A 21,217-nucleotide genomic window follows, 5' to 3' on the forward strand; every position below is an offset into this window, starting at 1 on the left:
GTCTCATATCTTCCAGGATCTAAGAATGTTAAAGCGGATGCCCTCTCTAGGAGTTTTTTGCCTGATTCTCCTGGAGTCCTTGAGCCGGTTGGCATTCTTAGGGAAGGGGTGATTCTGTCTGCCATCTCCCCTGATTTGCGGCGGGCGCTTCAGGAATTTCAGGCTGATAAACCTGACCGCTGTCCTGTGGGGAAGCTGTTTGTTCTTGATAGATGGACAAGTAAGGTAATTTCTGAGGTCCATTGTTCTGTGTTGGCCGGTCATCCTGGGATTTTTGGTACCAGAGATTTGGTTGCTAGGTCCTTTTGGTGGCCTTCCTTGTCGCGGGATGTGCGTTCTTTTGTGCAGTCCTGTGGGACTTGTGCCCGGGCTAAGCCTTGTTGTTCCCGCGCTAGTGGGTTGCTTTTGCCTTTTCCTGTCCCGGAGAGGCCTTGGACGCATATTTCCATGGATTTTATTTCGGATCTAACTGTGTCCCAGAGGATGTCTGTTATCTGGGTGGTTTGTGACCGGTTCTCTAAAATGGTCCATTTGCAACCTTTGCCTAAATTGCCTTCCTCTTCTGATTTGGTTCCATTATTTTTTCAGCATGTGGTTCGTTTGCATGGCATTCCAGAGAATATTGTGTCTGACAGAGGTTCCCAGTTTGTTTCCAGGTTTTGGTGGGCCTTTTGTGCTAAGATGGGCATTAATTTGTCTTTTTCTTCAGCGTTCCATCCTCGGACAAATGGCCAAACTGAGCGAACTAACCAAACCTTGGAAACCTATTTGAGATGCTTTGTGTCTGCTGATCAGGATGATTGGGTGGCTTTCTTGCCGTTGGCCAAGTTTGCCCTTAATAATCGGGCCAGTTCGGCTACTTTGGTTTCGCCTTTCTTTTGTAATTTTGGTTTCCATCCTCGTTTTTCTTCAGGGCAGGTTGAGCCTTCTGATTGTCCTGGTGTGGATTCTGTGATGGACAGGTTGCAGCAGATTTGGACTCATGTGGTAGACAATTTGACGTCTCAGGAAAGGGCTCAGCGTTTTGCTAACTGCCGTCGGTGTGTTGGTCCTTGGCTTTGTGTGGAGGATTTGGTCTGGTTATCCTCTCGTCATGTTCCTATGAAGGTTTCTTCCCCTAAGTTCAAGCCTCGGTTTATTGGTCCTTATAAGATTTCTGAGATTATCAATCCAGTGTCTTTTCGTTTGGCCCTTCCAGCCTCTTTTGCCATCCACAATGTTTTCCATAGATCTTTGTTGCGGAGATATGTGGTACCCGTTGTTCCATCTGTTGATCCTCCTGCCCCGGTGTTGGTTGAGGGGGAGTTGGAATATGTGGTTGAGAAAATTTTGGATTCTCGTTTTTCGAGGCGGAGGCTTCAGTATCTTGTCAAGTGGAAGGGTTATGGCCAGGAGGATAATTCTTGGGTGGTTGCCTCCGATGTCCTTGCCGCCGATTTGGTTCATGCTTTTCATTTGGCTCGTCCTGATTGGCCTGGGGGCTCTGGTGAGGGTTCCGTGACCCCTCCTCAAGGGGGGGTACTGTTGTGAATTCCGCTCTTGGGCTCCCTCCGGTGGTTATAAGTAGCATTTTTGTGAGTTCTGCTCTTGGGCTCCCTCCTGTGGTTTTGAGTGGTATGGCTGCTTCTTGGATTTAGCATCAGCAGCTGTTTTCCCTGATCGTCTTTCTGGCTCTGCTATATTAGTCTGGCCTTTTCCCTAATTCAATGCCAGTTGTCAATTGTTGAGCTTGGAGTCATGGCTCTCTGAGGATTTCCCTGTCACTCTGACCATTTCAGCAAAGCTAAGTCCTTGCTTGTCTTTTTGCAGTTCACTTGTTGTGGACTTTGTTGTTTAGCACTTTCTATGTTTTGCTCATTTGTCCAGCTTATCAGTATGTATCTAGTCAGCTAAGCTGGAAGCTCTGGGCAGCAGAGTTTGCCCTCCACACCTTTAGTCAGGTGTGGAGATTTTTGCATTTCTCTGCGGTGGACTTTTTCTAGTTTTTATTACTGACCGCACAGTGTTCTGTCCTGTACTAATTCTTTCTAGCTAGTAGTGGGCTCCTTTGCTAAATCTTGTTTCATACTACGTATGTCATTTCCTTCTCCTCTCACAGTCATTATTTGTGGGGGGCTGTCCTATCCTTTGGGGATTTTCTCTGAGGCAAGATAGCTTTCCTGCTTCTACCTTTAGGGGTAGCTAGATCTCCGGCTGTGACGAGGTGTCCAGGGAGTGATAGGAACATCCCACGGCTACTGCTAGTGTTTGTGTTAAGATCAGGAACTGCGGTCGGTATAGTTACCACCTGCCCAGAGCTAGTCGCATGTCGCTCCTTAATCACCAGACCATAACAGCACTGTAGGTGTTTTCCTGGCCTCCACTCACTGCCGACTATGCTTCCCCATTGATTTGCATTGGGTTTCATGTTTCGGTCGATCCCCGACTTTTCGCGATAATCGGCCGACTTCACTCGACTCGACTTTGGACAAAGTCGGGTTTCGCAAAACCCGACTCGATCTTAAAAAAATGAATGTCGCTCAACCCTACTACGAACATAAAGTACAATGTGTAATGAACAAACATTCTCAGAATCACTTGGATATGTATAAGCATTCCAGACTTATTACCACATAAAGTGACAGATGTCAGATTTCAAAAATTTGGCCTGGTCAGGAAGGTGAAAACGGGCTCAGGAGAAAGGAATTCATGCAGGATAAACAGGAGTTCAAATGTAAACAAACTTATTTGACAATTGTGATCAAGTCATTTGGTTAATAACTTTGCCACTTAATATGTTATTTTGACTTGTATGTTACTGCATTTAATTCATTAGCGACAGGACGTTACTCTCTCACAATCCAGGTCACCTTACCAATCCCTTCTACTTTTTGCTTCCTTGGTCCCATTCTTGATACCCTTGAAGAGAACAGATATGCTTGCTCAGACAATCACTGGATGGAGGGTTGACCAACCTCAGCCATTAATTGACTAATTGGTATTTTCAACCATTTCTGCTATGTCAAAGCTATGATTAGGAAGCACCGACTAGCCGGGACCGGAAACCACTGGGAGACTGGATAAGTATCACTTCTGTCATTATTTTTACTAGGTCTGAGCCCTTTCAACAATACATTCTATTGGATGGGAAAACCTTTTAAATGTAAATGTGTGATTTTGACAAAATGTATGTTTAGTAACATCTAAAATAATGGCATTAGAATGTGATTGACCTCTTATATGTTTGTTCTTGCAGCTCATAGGATTTGTCTTCACCATGGCCTATTCTTCATTAGGACATCTCATATTCTCCTCGGAAAGCTACTCTTTTTGCAGCGCTCTAAATTCAATCCAGACTATTTTTATACATTTATTAGGGGTACGTGGTATTAAGCATATCCAACTTTTGCAAAATCACTTGAAATCAAACCACGTTTCAACAGCATGTTTTTATGGAGCACTCTTCATCGCATTTACTATTCTGTGGACTGGAATGGTAAGCATGATATCTAAGCTCCAGAACTTTATGAACGTTTTATTTCCTGTCCCTGATGTTGAGATCTTGATTATAAAGTGTGGTAGTATTAGGAATAATTTTGAAAAATAGTGGTTAAACTATTACATATATACTAGTTTATGTGCAGAATTATTATACAACTAAGCAAAAAATGTAAATTTTTCCATCTCAATTGTTCACTTTTATCTGTTAAAGTGAGAATAATAACCAAACATCTCAAAATGTACAAAAATACATTTCTGATTATTTCCAAAAAATATCAGCAACCCATATAGCCACCCTTCTTTTCAATAGCAGTAATAATTAGCTTTCTATTCATTGAATCTGTCTGTTTCATAAACTTTTAACAATAAACTTTTTGTGCAGCACCAATGACAGCCTCCCAGACATTGTTGAAAGAGGTGTCTGTTTTCCTTCACCATAAAACTCCCATTTAAGAAGGGCCTACAAGTTCTTAATAGGTGAAAAAGGTGCCATGTCATTATTATTTCATCTTTAGGTCTGTACTGGCTAGCCAAGCTGTGGAGATTTCGATGCTGTGATGGAGCATTGTCCTGCATAAAAATCGTGGTTTTGTTTAAACTTGCAGACTTTTTCCTGTACCACTGCTTGAAGAAAGTGTCTTCTAAAAACTGGCTGCAGGTTTGGGAGTTGGTTTTGAATCCGTCTAACTCATTTTTAATAATACAACCCATGCCAGTATCCCACCTCCACCTTGCTGGCATCTGAGTCGAAGATGTCTGTGCCTGTTACTGATTCAACCATGTGCCCATCCATCTGGTCCATCAAGAGTCACTCTCATCTCATCAGTCCATAAAAACTTTGAAAAATCAGACATTTCTTGAGTGATGTCTTGCACAGTGGTGGTTGGGTATCAGCCTCCACACCTCGGCCATGTTTCTGAGCACTGAACACCTTTTACTTCTGTACACTCCAGGAAGATTGCAGTTCTAGAATGTGACAACTGGAGGATTATGGGTTCTTAGTCACTTTACATTTTATCTTTCTCAAATCTTTGGCAGTTAATGTGAGTCTTTTTTTAGCATGTTTTTTGTGACCCTGTTGACTATCTGCAACAAAACTTTTGATGGTTCCGTGATCTCACCCCAATATCTCAGCAATTTCAATAGTGCTTCATTCTTGTATAAAACTTGTAACAATTTGTGACTTTTCAAAGTCCGTTAAATCTCGTTTTTTGGACCATTCAGTCTGAGGAAAACCAGCTGTTAATAATTCTGCACACCTTGATAAAGGATGTTGTATCCATAGGCCACATTTGTGCACACAAATACACATCACATGATCAGCTTTATCCAATAAGCATTCAAGTTTATACAGTTTTGAGTTGTAAAAAATATGAATAAAAATGATATGATGATATGATCAAAACTCTCACTTGCCTAATTATTGTGCAGACAGTGTATATATCTACAGTATATGGATGTGTCAGTTCAGTACAGTCAAGCCTATTAATAAAGCTATTTCCAGTCTAATAGGTGTCAATATTAGAATATGTTGTTTTCTGCTTTCATTTCTCAAATTTTGAATACTGAGATAGTTTTTATTAATGTTTTATTTCTTACTAGTTCAAAGGAACCCTCACTTCTGTTGCCAAATACTCAAAGAAAGCACAACGCAGCAAGCATCTTGTGACATTTACGGAACTGGTATCTCATGCAAGACGACTGGTCCTTTCAATAGTTGGTCGACAAAAACAAAAGAATGCAGATAACATTTGTGTAACTGGCAGTGTAAGTAACTGAATGTAGCGTCCATATGAAAAAAGTGTACTTTTACCCCTTAAAGCAGATCTGTCACCTCAACAACCATGTCCAGCTAGAGTCAGCACAGTGTCAAGTTCATTAGCCCCTTCCCGTAAAGGAACGTTGTATTAGCACTGAGAAGGGGTCCTTATGTTTAGAGGTGGCTAAGGAGCAGAGCACCATTTCTAATGAGACATATACCAGCTATTTTACATAGGGTTAGTCTCTAACAGCCGCAGCTGGAGTCAAGTTCCTGGCCGCGGCTGTTGTCAATCTCTGTCAGAGGTACTAAATGGTACCAGCACAGGTGCCTGCTTGCACTGGCTCCATTCAACCCACCCCCCTCGACACGATCATGAGGGACCAAAGGGTTATTATGACAGCTGGAGATCTGCTGAAGACCTCCATCACTGTGATTTAGGCTGAGCTGCACAGCAGACTGACATTTCACTATATATTGCAATACTTTGATATTATATTATATAGCATTCAAATGATCACAGGTTTTTATGCCTGTGGGTGGCCTTCACAGGAGTACCAACTTGGCAGCAATGGGCCTTCAGCAGGACACTGGCTGCCATGGCAACCCATTGACACCCTGCTAGAGTATCATGGGGTTAGGGATGGCCAAGAAGAGACATGTACAGTAAGCAGGGATCACGCAACTGAATTTTCACTGTCAGTGTTTGAAAGTGGAATTTGAGGGGTTAAGATCTACCAATGGAGTAAGCTGTGATTGCGTCTGATATAGGCAGATAATGGCCATGTAACAAAGCCAGCATTTGCCCTACGTGGAGCAAACTCCTTGAAAATATGTAAATTATGTTAAGGTAGTTGTTTGAGCATGTGCTTCATCAATATTAAGTTTCGTCTTCCAGCACTGTGATTCAGAAGCCAAGTCTTTCCTGAAATCTGGGAAAAATATCATGTTCTAGCATGGATATAAAATGGACAATTTTTTTTCACTAATTTCTCTGTGCCTTCCACTGGGCCGGCACCTACATGAGAGTGAGAAACCCTGACAGCCACAGCACAGGAAGCATCGCTAAGGAATAGCTTGTATAGAGAGAGGTCTGGATCGGGGGGGTAATATTTGGTGAAATACTATATGTGTGTGTGTGTGTACAGTATATGTATCTATGTGTATCAGTGTATATAGTTATATATGTATAAAAAAATGTGTCTGAAAGTGTCCGTATGCATAAATTCATGTGTCTGAGACTGTATATAGGTGTAAAGCCGTGCTAGAGTGCGAATGTACCATATGTTTACCACCATATGTCTGACTGTGTATGTCCTGCATGCAAAGTATGTATAGCCATGAGAAAAACTAAGTACATCCTATTTGAAATTTATCATTTCACATTTCACAACATAATTAAAAAAATCTAGTCCTTCGAAGGTTTTACAATTCAGTAAATACAACCCTCAGATGATCAACACATGACAAACTACGCTATGTCATTTATTTAACAAAAACTAAGCCAAAATGCAGGAACAATGAACATCCAGCAGATTCTGGGGATCATCCTGCAGCTACATTATGGACAAGTAAGGGTTTGAAATATCTAAGGCAGTTTATGCTAATTCTTCAACCTTTCATACATTTGTTACCCCGAGAAATAAGTGTCAGTTATCTAATGCTGACTTTTGTTACTATCTCTGGATTTGCCATGTAGTCTCAATGCAGTTTGGCTCTATCCAAGTTAACATTTCTCTTGCCAAATTTGAAACCTTGTTGAAGACTGAAGATTGCAAACCCCTTGACCTGTATAAATGAATAGAAGACCTACAAGATAGGAAGGCTGATGATTGGGTTGAGGTTAGAGATTCAATAATACCTACAGGTGCTTCCCACAAAATTAGAATATCATCAAAAAGTTAATTTATTTCAGTTCTTCAATGCGAAAAATGAAAAATGAAACTCATAGTCATTGCAAACAGAGTGATCTGTTTCAAATGTTTATTTCTGTTTATATTAATGATTATAGCTTACAGCCAATGAAAACCCAAAAGTCATTGTCATGGTTGTGGACAGGGGTCCTTCCCTGTCCTCTCAGGGTTAATTTTGTATGGCCTCCTTTTGGTTTGGGGAGGGCTATATTTTCCAGCCTTCATCTGGAGATCCTTGTCAGTGACACATCTGTTCTGGCTGTGTGTCTAACCCCCTGGTGTGCTTGCATACTGTGTAGTTCATTTGCCTTCTCGTGTATGATCCAGTCCGTGTTCCCGTTCTGTTCATTGCTTTGTGATTCTGAGTCGCCCGCCAGCGCTGTGGGGTACTCAGTACCGGGTCCAGTGTTTACAGGGGGATGTCACGGTGGCTGCGAACCAGACCGTGGCCCTGGGAGCCCATGTAAAAGGGGAAAGGTCTTTTAAGGGAATAAAGTTTATGTTCGTGACGCCACCTGTGGTATTCGGTCAGGGTGACCGACGCTGCTTTAAGGGTATCCTCTGGGGTAATGTTATGGCTGCTAGATGGTATAACTTCCCACAGGTGAAGTATGTCCCCAGGGCTTCTCAGTGTGTAGATGATGTAGATGATAGAATGGTGAGAAGTGCAGTAAGGAACGAGGACACAGGTTTGCAGTCTCTTTACCTCATTTGCTGAAGACTTCAGCAGCCACAGACCAGGGCACTGGATCACAGGGCAGGTAGGGTCCGGCTGGTTTGGAGGCAAGTCCAGAGTCCCCTTATCCAGGTGGAAAATAGAAACCTTCCTTTGCGCTGTAGTGGTGTAGTCCCTTACTGCTAGAAGCTTCACATAAGGTCCTCACAGATTTTCTCTCTCTCTCTGTTCCCCGGATAGGATAGGACATAACCCATATGACTGATGACTTGAGTCTGTTTATAGGATCTCTTAGATGATCCGGCTCTGAACGGTGTCACCGTGCCTCCTGGGTGTTGGGTCAGACAGGGAACTGAAGCTCAGCTGTCCTGCCAGTCTCTGATGTAAGTCGTGGAGGTCCTTACAACCTTGGTGATCCAGCTACTGGATTTCTGCACCTCAGAAGGAGGCAGCCTGCTCGGGGCTGGTCTCCCTCTGGTATCCTCTCCTGTGCTTCCTCTCCTGCACGCTCACTGCAATCAATTCTGCTTTCTAAATGTCTCTTTCCAGGAGCTGTAGCACTGTGGCATACACAGCTCCGTAAACTCTCTGTCCTCCTCAGACTGCTGTCTGGAACTCACTAACTTTCCCTACAGACCACCACTTATATATATATATGGGGAGTCACCTAGTAAATAGGATCAAAAGCTCCCCCTGGTGGCCTGGAGTGTGAATGTCTTGCATGTTTGTGGTACCTGGTTACAGTTATCCTTTCTTGCCTCCAAACGTAGCATCACTCTCCCCATGAGGAAAGCGACATTACTGTGATGACCAGGACCCTGGGGCGCCACAATTCCATGCTTACTGTCTGTTTCTGGCTCTGACCTTTGGCTTGGTACTCTCACTAATCTCCTGTCTGCCCCATTTGTACTGCACCGCTATCTCCGGCTACCTGACCTTTTGCTACGTTCTGACCACTCTCAGCGTCTCACTCTTTGATACTTCATCGACCTCCTGGATTGACTTCGGCACTTTCAGACTACTCTCTGGTTTCGCCGGTCACCGACGCTGCTCGGCGTCTGGCTCCGCCTCCGTACGCTCCCTTGGTGGTCACGTGTTTCAGGTCCTGTGCTCCGGCAGGTAAGCTCACCGTAGTGCTCCCCTCTCACCCCCTTGTCCATCTGTTTCTCGTGCACAGACCCCTGCCGTAAGTTTGCAGCAGGGTTCTTGATATTATCACTGACCTAAACATTTAAACGGGGCTTTGCACTTTTTTTTCCTTTGGTCATGGATCCGCTGCATGCTCTCTCTGAGCAAGTGAATTGCCTCACTCAAATGATACAAAAACTATCTGTGGAGCAGCGAACCCTGGCTCAGTCACACCAACGGGTTCAGAGGGAGGTTGCTGACGCCGTGCGGGGTTCTTTTTCCTCTGGGGCTTGGGATGAGGGTGCCACAGATGCTTCCTTAGTTTCCCCTGAACCACCTGTTAAGTTACACAACCCCTTTTCTGGGGACAAAAAATTATTCAGGGTGTTTAAAGAGGGATGTAAATTGTTTTTCTCTCTGCATCCGCGCGCCTCTGGGAATAAAAGCTAGAGGGTGGGAATTATTATTTCTTTTTTAAGGGGGGCTCCACAGGCTTGTTTTTTTCTCTCTCTCCCTCCGCTCCAGAACGTATGTCTGTGGATCTGTTTTTTGAGGCTCTTGGACATATTTATGATGAGGACATGGTGATGACTGTGACACAGGGGAAGCACTCAGCGGAATGGTTTTGTTCCGAGTTCAGATGCTGGTCAGCTGAGATATCCTGGAATGATGCTGCCTTAAGAGGGTTGTTCCTTAGAGGCCTGTCCAACTGTTTGCAGGACACACTGGCATTTGATCCTCCCCCAGATACCCTGGTGGATGCCATGACCCAGGCTGTCTGTATGGACCGTAGACTCCGTGCCAGAGGGGTGATGCAGCAGGAAACCCCTTTATGCTCCAGCTCAGGGCAACCTCTTCAGAACCTATAGAGGTGGGAGCCATTTTGGTCAAAAAGAGAGAGGAGATGCCGCAGAGATAACCAGCTGTGCTTCTACTGTGGAGCCCCGGGACACTGGAAAAAAGACTGTCCTTCTTGTCCCTCCTCATCTAAGATGATGGGAAATGCCTAAGTCTGGGTAATGATCGAGGAAGTTGCCTAGACTCCCAGGTACAATTTTCCTCATTTGCTAAAATCCTTCTCCAGGTGAAGTTGGAGATTGGTGGTGGTCCCGTTTTGACTACCGCTTTTGTTGACTGTGGAACTGCCATCAATTTAATTGATTCTCTTATTGTGACTCTTTATAAGTTAGGAACAGTTAGGCTTGACTCATTGACTCCTCTCCTCTCACCCGAGAGGGAATCTGTTTTGTGTCTGAGGTTTTCTCATTGAGTGGGCCCTGCTCATGTGGAAAACATAAGCTGTTTTGTCTTGAATAATATGCCTGCGGGTCTGGTATTAGGTATGCCTTGGCTTCAATGCCATAACCCTGTTATTGATTGGGTAACTGGGGAAATTGTCCAATGGGGGTCCAATTGTGCCAGTGTGTGTTGCAATTTTGTACCAATGTCCACCCCGTTAAAATCTGTATCTGTGTCATCTGTCAGTCTGGGGGATATTCCTGAGTACCTAAAGGACTTTGAAGATGTGTTCTCCGCAAGCGAGGCTGAGCCGCTTCCACCACATAGAACTTTCGATTGTGCCATTGACTTAGTTCCTGGGGCTAAACTTCTCAGGGCTCATTTGTTTAATTTGTCCAGGCCCAAGCCATGAAGGAATATAGTGCATAGAGTTTCCTGCAAAGGGCATATTCGTCTGTCTGTCTCACCTGTAGCCGCTGGGTTCTTTTTGTTAAAAAAAAAAAGATGGTGGTTTGCCGCCGTGCCTTGACTTTCGAGAACTTAACAAGATTTCCGTGAGAAACATGTATCCACTACCCTTCATTCCGGATCTTGGTAACCAACTTTCAGGGGCCAAATGGTTTTCCAAACTTGATTTACGGGGGGCCTATAACCTTATAAGGGTTTTGTGAAGGGGATGAGTGGAAAACAGAGTTTCTCACGTCTGAAGGACTGTTTAAGAACTTGGTCATGCCTTTTGGTCTGACTAATGCTCCTGCTGTCTTTCAAAATGTTATTAATGTCATTTTTTCTGATCTGATTGGGCGCTTTGTGGTCTTTTATCTCGATGACAATTTAGTGTATTCCCCTGATAGTCAAACCCACTTGCACCATCTGTGAACAGTTCTTCTGAGACTTAGAGAAAACCATTTGTATGCTAAGTTAGAGAAGTGCTCATTCTTTCTTCAGGAATTGTCTTTCTTGGGTTTTATTGTCTCTTGTGAGGGATTTTGCATGGATCCGAAAAAAGTCCAGGCTATTACAGATTAGCTTCAACCTCATGATTTAAAGGGTTTGCAATGCTTTCTGGGCTTCGCAAATTACTATAGTAAGTTCATTAAGGGTTTTTCGCAGGTGGTTAAGCCCTGACTGATCTCACACTCAAAGTGGCTGATGTTAAGAATTGGTCAGCAAAAATTTATTTTCTATTTCCACCCCAGTGTTGGTCCAGACAGACCCGTCTAGACCTTTTATCGTGGAGGTTGATGCTTCTGAAGTGGGAGTGGGGGCAGTGTTGTCTCAGGGTCCCGCTATGCTGACCAGCCTCAAACCTTGTGCCTTCTTTTCCAGAAAGTTCTCTTCCGCCGAGAGAAATTACGATGTGGGGAATAGAGAGCTGGCGGTCAAGTTGGCCTTTGAAGAATGGAGGCATTTTTTGGAGGGGGCTGTGCATCCAGTCACCGTGATCATCAATCACAAAAATGTAGCTTATATTGAGTCTGCCAAGAGATTGACCCCCAGGCAGGCCTGGTGGTCGCTTTTTTTCCCGTTTTCAAGTTTCTATAACCTTCCGTCTAGGGTCTAAGAATGTTAAGGCAGATGCATTGTCCTGAAGCTTTGATCCGCTGTCTCCTCCTGATCCCCCATGACCTATTCTTCAATCTGGGGTGGTGGTGGCTGAAATTTCATCTGATTTGGAGAGGGAGATTTTTGAGGCCCAGGCTCTGGCTCCGGCTCCCTGTAATAAATCTGTGAGTAAATTGTTTGTACCAGAACACTTCCGTCTTAGACTCATGCGGTAGTTTCATGAGTCTGCATGGAGTGCTCATCCTGGGATTTCGGCCACCCGGGAGGCAGTTGCTAGGATTTTCTGGCGGCCTTCTTTTGTTGAAGACGTTAAAAGGTTTGTGTCTGCGTGTGGGGTTTGTGTCTGTTGTAAAAATTCTCATTGCTGGCAGGCCAGGGAATTAGTGCCTTTACCAACTCTGGATAGACCGTGGACACATTTGTCCATGGATTTATCACTAATCTCCCTCCATTCAGGGGCAACTCCGTTGTATGGATGGTGGTGGATAGATTTTCCAAACAGGCTCATTTTGTACCTCTGCCCACTTTACCATCTGCTGAAACCTTGGCCAGGTTGTTTGTGCAGCATGTGGTCCATCTGCATGGTGTGCCTATGAATGTGGTGTCTGACAGAGGTGTGCAGTTTGTGGCCAAGCTTTGGAGGGCTTTTTACCAGAAATTGGGAATCACTCTGTCTTTTTCCTGTGCCTGTCATCCGGAGTCTAATGGGCAAACCGAATGCACTAATCCGTCCCTGGAGCAAATTCTGAGATGTTTGTCATCTTCCAGACCGGAGGACTGGTGTGATGCATTACCTGCAGCTGAGTTTGCTTTCAATGGTCGTGTGAGTCAGTCTACGGGAATGTCTCCTTTCCTGGTCAATTATGGGTTTAACCCACATATTGAGGAGTTTTATCGCATGGACTCAGGCTGTCCAGGGGGCGGAGGGTACGTTACAATGCTTAAAGACCCTGTGGGTGGAGGTTCAGTGAACTATCACCAAGGCCCAATTTTTTGTGGACAAGAGAAGGGGTTTGGGTCCCACATTCCTTGTGGGTGAGAAGGTGTGGTTATCCACCCGCAATATAATAATCTTTATAATAATCTTCATTTTTATATAGCGCTAACATATTCCGCAGCGCTTTACAGGTTGCACACATTATCATTGCTGTCCCCGTTGGGGCTCACAATCTAAATTCCCTATCAGTATGTCTTTGAAATGTGGGAGGAAACCGGAGTACCCGGAGGAAACCCACGCAAACACGGAGAGAACATACAAACTCTTTGCAGATGTTGTCCTTGGTGGGGTTTGAACCCAGGACTCCAGCGCAATATGTATTTAATCCCTCTGGCAAAACCCTTGTTGGCAAGCACAGCAGTCAGACTTTTTTGTAGTTGATGATGAGGGTTGCGCACATGTTAGGAGGAATTATGGTCCACTTCTCTTTGCAGATCACCTCTAAATCATTAAGATTTTGATCTGTCGCTTGACAACTCGGAGCTTTAACTCCCTCCATAGGTTTTCTATGGGATTAAGGTCTGGAGACAGGCTAGGCCACTCCATGACCTTAATGTGCTTCTTTTTGAGCTACTCCTTTGTTGGCTTGGCTGTATGTTTTGGGTGATTATCTTGCTGGAAGACCCAGCCACGACCCATTTTTAATGTCCTGGAGGAGGGAAGGAGGTTGTAACTCAGGATTTTACGGTACATTGCTCCATCCATTCTTCCATTAATGGGGTGAAGTAGTCCTGTGCCCGTAGCAGGGAAACACCCCCAAAACATAATGTTTCCACCTCTGTGCTTGACAGTGGGGATGGTGTTCTTTGGGTCACAGGCAGCGTTTCTTTTCCTCCAAACATGGCAAGTTGAGTTATTTGCCTTCTTGAGCAGGGGGACCTTGCGGGCACTGCAGGATTTTAAACCTTTATGGTGTAATGAGCAAAGTATATAACAATACAGTAGCAGCGCTCGTGGGATGGATGAGGATAGCTGCGGGTACTGCTCCTTACCACACCAAGGAGAAAAAGGGGAGACTACGAAAAAAATGATATATTTTTTTAAAACAAAAATTTTTTCAAAAATATATCTGTACCTGCGCTAAACTTATAGTACACTAGTAGATAATCCCAATAAAATTAATTTACCTGTACGATGTGGAGTTTGTTTAAGGAATTTTGCTTGTGGATGTAAATATCAGATCATGGACTAATCATGAAGAGGGACTAGGGAGGGAAAGAATGAAAATTAAAAAATAAAAAAAATATATATAAATAGAGATAAAAATAAAGTCACAAATATTTGGGTGTGTCACTTAATTACTATAAAGATAAGAGTAATACCAGAAAGAGTAATATGAGTGTTGTGGAGGACTTTTATTGATCCATATTGCTGGATCGCTCCTGTAAAAGTTAAAAAGCTGACACCCTGTGAGTGCGTTCTTTGGAATGAGAAGGGTGCGTGCTAACTACTTGCAGAGTTCAGTACCTGGGATGCAGGCGCTGGTTAGAAAGAAGGAGAGACAATCTCCATTAATCCTTGACGATAGGATAGAAAACAGTTGTACTTAGCTGGATCGAAGCTTTTCCTTCTTTTAATCAGGCGGCTTCTGCAGGCGCCGTCCCGGCCGGTGACGAGCGCTTGCGCGGCCTGGATTCTGTGAATCTGGTGTATTGCTTTGCAGGACCTGCCGTTGCGTTCGGGTCACGTGATGATGGTACGGAGCGCTGTGGGAGCCAAAAAACCAACGCGTTTCGGAAATGCTGCGGTTTCCTTCCTCAGGGTTGGCTCCCCCTGCGCTTTCTGGCTTTTTATATATGCTCAGCGATCTTATCCTCTAAGGGTTCAGTTGAATGCAAATAATTCTACCTCATTATTTAGACCCCTTGGTTTTAGGGTGTCCAATTCAAAGATATACCTAGTTTCTTCCCGGGACATCTGTTTAATAAAGTCCCCATTTCGCCAATCATGTTGGACTATTTTTATTCCTGTTACTTTAATTCCCTGTGTGGATCCTTTATGGTAATATACAAAATGTTTAGATAATGGGTGTGCATCATACTTCTTACGTATATTACTAAGATGTTCATTAATCCTTTTATGTAATGACCGTTTAGTGCGCCCGACGTATTGTTTTCCACATGGGCATTCTAAAACATAGATGACTCCATGTGTATTGCATGTTATGAAGTATGTGATGGGAAATTCCTTACCATTATTTGATGACACACATTTTTGTTTCCTCAATTTCAGAGTTTTGCACATTTTGCATTTATGGCAAGGGAAGAAGCCATTGATTATTTGCTTGAATGGACCTTTTTTATTTGCTGCAGGATTAGGATTACGTACCGTTGGGGCAATAATTAAGTCCAAATTACGCGCTTTTCTGAACACAAACCGCGGGCGGTTTGATAATAGGTCCCCTATTGTTTTGTCTTCCTTCAGTAAGCCCCAGTGTCTATTTACAATTTTCCTTAATATATTAGTGTTGGAATTATACTGCATAATGATTGGTATTGTAATTTGGGTTTGTTGATCAGGGGGACGGAATCTGTCCTTACCTATTTTTGTGTTATTATCTATTTCACCCACAAGTTTTATTCTGGGGATTTCCTTCACCTCTTCTTTTACCGACAGTAAAGAATTCCTATCGTACCCCTTGTTTAAAAATTTTTTATGGTGTAATGTGTTACTAATGGTTTTCTTGGTAACTGTGGTCCCATGTTATGACCTGGTGGTTACGGAGAAGCACTGATATGACCTGGTGGGTAAAATGACTCATGGGACAAGCTCTGAGGAGGTGGTAGCTTTACTGACCGCAGTTCCTAATCCTAACACCCAACACTAGAAATAGCCGTGGAGTGTTCCTGACTCTCCCTAGACACCTCGTCACAGCCTAAGAACTAACTACCCCTAAAGATGGAAACAGAAAACTATCTTGCCTCAGAGAAATTCCCAAAAGGAAAGATAGCCCCCCACAAATATTAACTGTGAGTAGAGAGGGAAATGACATACATAGAAATGAAAACAGATTTTAGCAAAGGAGGCCAATTCTAATCTAGATAGACAGAAATAGAAAAGGATACTGTGCGGTCAGTATTAAAAACTAAAAATCCACGCAGAGTTTACAAAAAAGATCTCCACACCGACTCACGGTGTGGAGGGGCAAATCTGGTTCCCCAGAGCTTCCAGCTAGCCTGAATATTTCATAATGACAAGCTGGACAAAAAGAAACATAACTTAAACTGAGCAGTAAAGTCCAAAGCAAATGGACAACCAGAACTAGCAAGAACTTATCTTATGCTGAAATGGACAGGCCATCAGAGAAATCCAAGGAGAGATCTGAATCCAACCCAGAGAACATTGACAGCTGGCATGAACTACAGACCAGAGCCAAGTTAAATAGCAAGGCCAGGGGAGCCGATTAGTGAAAGCAGTTGCTATGGCTAAACTCAAGGAGCAGCAGTTCCACTCAACCACCAGAGGGAGCCCAAGGGCAGAACTCACAAAAGTACCATTCATAACCACAGGAGGGGGCCTAAGAACGGAATTCACAACAGTATCCCCCCTTGAGGAGGGGTCACCGCACCATCACCAGAGCCCCCAGGCCGATCAGGACGAGCCAAATGAAAAGCACGAACCAAATCAGCAGCATGGACATCGGAGGCAAAAACCCAAGAATTATCCTCCTGGCCATAACCCTTCCACTTGACCAGATACTGAAGCTTCCGCCTCGAAAGACGAGAATCCAAAATCTTCTCCACCACATATTCCAACTCCCGCCAACCAACACCGGAGCAGGAGGGTCAACGGAGGGGACCATGGGCACCACATATCTCCGCAACAAAGATCTATGGAACACATTATGAATGGAAAAAGAAGCTGGAATGGCCAAACGAAAAGACACCGGATTGATAATTTCAGAAATCTTATAAGGACCAATAAAGCGGGGCTTGAACTTAGGGGAAGAAACCTTCATAGGAACATGACGAGAAGACAACCAGACCAAATCCCCAACACGAAGCCGGGGACCAACGCACCGACGACGGTTAGCAAAACGTTGAGCCTTTTCCTGAGACAACGTTAAATTGTCCACCACATGAGTCCAAATCCGCTGCAACCTGTCCACCACAGAATCCACACCAGGACAGTCCGAAGGCTCAACCTGCCCCGAAGAAAAATGGGGATGAAAACCGAAGTTACAAAAGAAAGGCGAAACCAAGGTAGCCGAACTAGCCCGATTATTAAGGGCAAACTCGGCCAACGGCAAGAAGGTCACCCAATCATCCTGATCAGCAGACACAAAGCATCTCAAATAGGTTTCCAAGGTCTGATTGGTTCGCTCCATTTGGCCATTTGTCTGAGGATGAAATGCTGACGAAAAAGACAAATCAATGCCCATTCTAGCACAAAAGGAGCGCCAAACCTAGAAACAAACTGGGAACCTCTGTCAGACACAATATTCTCCGGAATGCCATGCAAGCGAACCACATGCTGAAAGAATAATGGAACCAAATCAGAGGAGGAAGGCAACTTAGGCAAAGGTACCAAATGGACCATCTTAGAAAACCGGTCACAAACCACCCAGATGACAGACATCTTCTGAGAAACAGGAAGCTCAGAAATAAAATCCATGGAAATATGTGTCCAGGGCCTCCCAGGGACCGGCAAAGGCAAAAGCAACCCACTAGCACGGGAACAGCAGGGCTTGGCCCGGGCACAGGTCCCACAGGACTGCACGAAAGAACGCACATCCCGCGACAAGGAAGGCCACCAAAAGGACCTGGCAACCAAATCTCTGGTACCAAAAATCCCAGGATGACCAGCCAATACAGAATAATGAATCTCAGAAATTACCTTATTAGTCCATCTATCAGGAACAAACAGTTTCCCCACTGGACAGCGGTCAGGTTTATCAGCCTGAAACTCCTGAAGCACCTGCCGCAAATCAGGGGAGATGGCAGAAAGAATCACCCCCTCCTTGAGAATACCAGCCGGCTCAAGGACTCCCGGAGAATCAGGCAAAAAACTCCTAGAAAGGGCATCAGCCTTCACATTCTTAGATCCTGGAAGATACGAGACCACAAAATCAAAACGGGAGAAAAACAGAGACCATCGAGCTTGTCTAGGATTCAACCGCTTGGCAGACTCGAGGTAAATCAGATTCTTATGATCGGTCAAGACCACAACGCGATGCTTAGCTCCCTCAAGCCAATGTCGCCACTCCTCAAATGCCCACTTCATAGCCAACAATTCCCGATTGCCGACATCATAATTACGCTCAGCAGGCGAAAACTTTCTGGAGAAGAAAGCACACGGTTTCATCAAAGAGCCATCAGAACTTCTCTGAGACAAAACGGCCCCTGCCCCAATCTCAGAAGCGTCAACCTCAACCTGAAAAGGGAGAGAAACATCTGGCTGACGCAGCACCGGGGCAGAAGTAAAACGACGTTTAAGCTCCTGAAAGGCCTCCACAGCCGCAGAGGACCAATTCACCACATCAGCACCTTTCTTCGTCAAATCGGTCAGAGGTTTAACCACACTAGAAAAATTAGCAATGAAGCGGCGATAAAAATTAGCAAAGCCCAAAAATTTCTGTAGGCTCTTCACAGATGTGGGTTGAGTCCAATCATTAATGGCCTGGACCTTAACAGGGTCCATTTCAATAGCCGAGGGAGAAAAAATGAAACCCAAAAAAGAAACCTTCTGAACTCCAAAAAGGCACTTAGACCCCTTCACAAACAATGCATTAGTACGAAGGACCTGAAATACCATCCTAACCTGCTTCACATGAGACTCCCAATCATCGGAGAAAACCAAAATATCATCCAAATACACAATCATGAATTTATCCAGATAATGCCGGAAAATATCATGCATAAAGGACTGAAACACAGATGGAGCATTAGAGAGCCCGAAAGGCATCACAAGATATTCAAAATGGCCTTCGGGCGTATTAAATGCTGTTTTCCATTCATCACCCTGTTTAATACGAACAAGATTATACGCCCCTCGAAGGTCGATCTTGGTAAACCAGCTAGCCCCCTTAATCCGAGCAAACAAATCAGAAAGCATACGTAAAGGGTACTGGAATTTGACCGTGATCTTATTGAGAAGCCGATAATCTATACAGGGCCTCAAGGAGCCATACTTCTTGGCAACAAAAAAGAACCCCGCTCCCAACGGTGATGAAGACGGGCGAATATGCCCCTTCTCTAAGGACTCCTTTACATAACTCCACATAGCGGCATGCTCTGGCACAGACAGATTGAAGAGTCGACCCTTGGGGAACTTACAGCCAGGAATCAAGTTAATAGCACAATCACAGTCCCTATGAGGAGGTAGGGAACTGGACTTGGGCTCATCAAATATATCCTGGAAATCCAACAAAACTCAGGAACTTCAGAAGAGGGGGAAGAGGAAATTGACATCAAAGGAATATCACAATGCATCCCTTGGCAACCCCAACTAGTCACAGACATAGATTTCCAATCCAGCACCGGATTATGTAGCTGTAACCATGGAAAACCCAGCACAACAACATCATGCAAATTATGCAACACCAAAAAGCGAATATTTTCCTGATGTGCTGGAGCCATGTACATGGTCAACTGTGTCCAGTACTGGGGTTTATTCTTGGCCAATGGCGTAGCATCTATCCCCCTCAAGGGAATAGGGCTCTGCAAAGGCTCCAAGGAAAAACCACAGCGTTTGGCAAATTCTAAGTCCAGTAAGTTCAGGGCAGCACCAGAATCCACAAATGCCATTACAGAAAAGGACGACAATGAGCAAATCAGGGTAACAGACAAGAGAAATTTAGGCTGTACAGTACTAATGGTAACAGACCTAGCGACCCTCTTAGTACGCTTCGGACAATCAGAAATAGCATGAGTAGAGTCACCACAGTAAAAACACAGCCCATTCTGACTTCTGAATTCCTGCCGTTCTGCTCTAGTCAAAATCCTATCACATTGCATAGGCTCAGGACTCAGCCCAGAGGACACCGCCATAAGGTGCACCACCTTACGCTCGCGCAGGCGCCGATCAATCTGAATGGCCAGAGACATTGATTCGTTCAAACCAGCAGGTGTGGGGAACCCCACCATAACATCTTTAAGGGCTTCAGAAAGACCCTTTCTGAAAATAGCTGCTAGGGCATCCTCATTCCATTTTGTGAGCACAGACCACTTTCTAAATTTCTGGCAGTATACTTCTGCTGCTTCCTGACCCTGACACAGAGCCAGCAAGATTTTTTCTGCCTGATCCACAGAATTAGGTTCGTCATACAGCAGTCCGAGTGCTTGAAAAAATGCGTCTACATTGAGCAATGCAGGATTCCCTGGCTCAAGGGAGAATGCCCAATCCTGCGGGTCTCCACGCAGCAGAGAAATGACAATCTTCACCTGCTGAATGGGGTCACCAGAGGAACGGGGTTTCAGAGCAAAAAACAATCTGCAATTATTTTTAAAGTTCAAAAATTTAGATCTATCCCCAGAAAACAAATCAGGAATAGGAATTCTAGGCTCAGAAACCGGAATCTGAACAACATAATCTTGGATACTCTGTACCCTTGCAGCGAGATGATCAACACGCGAGGACAGACCCTGAACCTCCATATCAGCACCAGAATCCTGAACCACCCAAAGATTAAGGGGAAAAAAAAGACAAAACATGCTGCAAAGGAAAAAAAAATGGCTCAGAACTTTCTTTTCCCTCTTTTGAGATGCATTCAACACATTGTGGGCCAGCTGTACTGTTATGACCTGGTGGTTACGGAGAAGCACTGATATGACCTGGTGGGTAAAATGACTCATGGGACAAGCTCTGAGGAGGTGGTAGCTTTACTGACTGCAGTTCCTAATCCTAACACCAACGCTAGAAATAGCCGTGGAGTGTTCCTGACTCTCCCTAGACACCTCGTCACAGCCTAAGCACTAACTACCCCTAAAGATGGAAACCGAAATCTATCTTGCCTCAGAGAAATTCCCAAAAGGAAAGATAGCCCCCCACAAATATTAACTGTGAGTAGAGAGGGAAATGACATACACAGAAATGAAAACAGATTTTAGCAAAGGAGGCCAATTCTAATCTAGATAGACAGAAATAGAAAAGGATACTGTGCGGTCAGTATTAAAAACTAAAAATCCACGCAGAGTTTACAAAAAAGATCTCCACACCGACTCACGGTGTGGAGGGGCAAATCTGCTTCCCCAGAGCTTCCAGCTAGCCTGAATATTTCATAATGACAAGCTGGACAAAAAGAAACATAACTTAAACTGAGCAGTAAAGTCCAAAGCAAATGGACAACCAAAGAACTAGCAAGAACTTATCTTATGCTGAAATGGACAGGCCATCAGAGAAATCCAAGGAGAGATCTGAATCCAACCCAGAGAACATTGACAGCTGGCATGAACTACAAACCAGAGCCAAGTTAAATAGCAAGGCCAGGGGAGCCGATTAGTGAAAGCAGCTGCTACGAC

At 44.3% G+C, this 21,217-nt stretch overlaps 1 protein-coding gene across 1 annotated transcript in view; it reads left to right on the top strand.

The window, feature by feature from the left end:
- Positions 1-21,217, top strand: part of LOC143782192 (polycystin-1-like protein 1) — a 264,298-nt gene that overhangs the window by 222,187 nt on the left and 20,894 nt on the right. The window contains exons 13-14 of the mRNA XM_077269385.1: positions 3,236-3,475; positions 5,083-5,247. Coding sequence (XP_077125500.1) covers positions 3,236-3,475; positions 5,083-5,247 — 405 coding nt within the window. The remainder of the gene's footprint in view (positions 1-3,235; positions 3,476-5,082; positions 5,248-21,217) is intronic.

Source organism: Ranitomeya variabilis, chromosome 6, assembly GCF_051348905.1.
Source record: "Ranitomeya variabilis isolate aRanVar5 chromosome 6, aRanVar5.hap1, whole genome shotgun sequence".
Lineage (NCBI taxonomy): Eukaryota > Metazoa > Chordata > Amphibia > Anura > Dendrobatidae > Ranitomeya > Ranitomeya variabilis.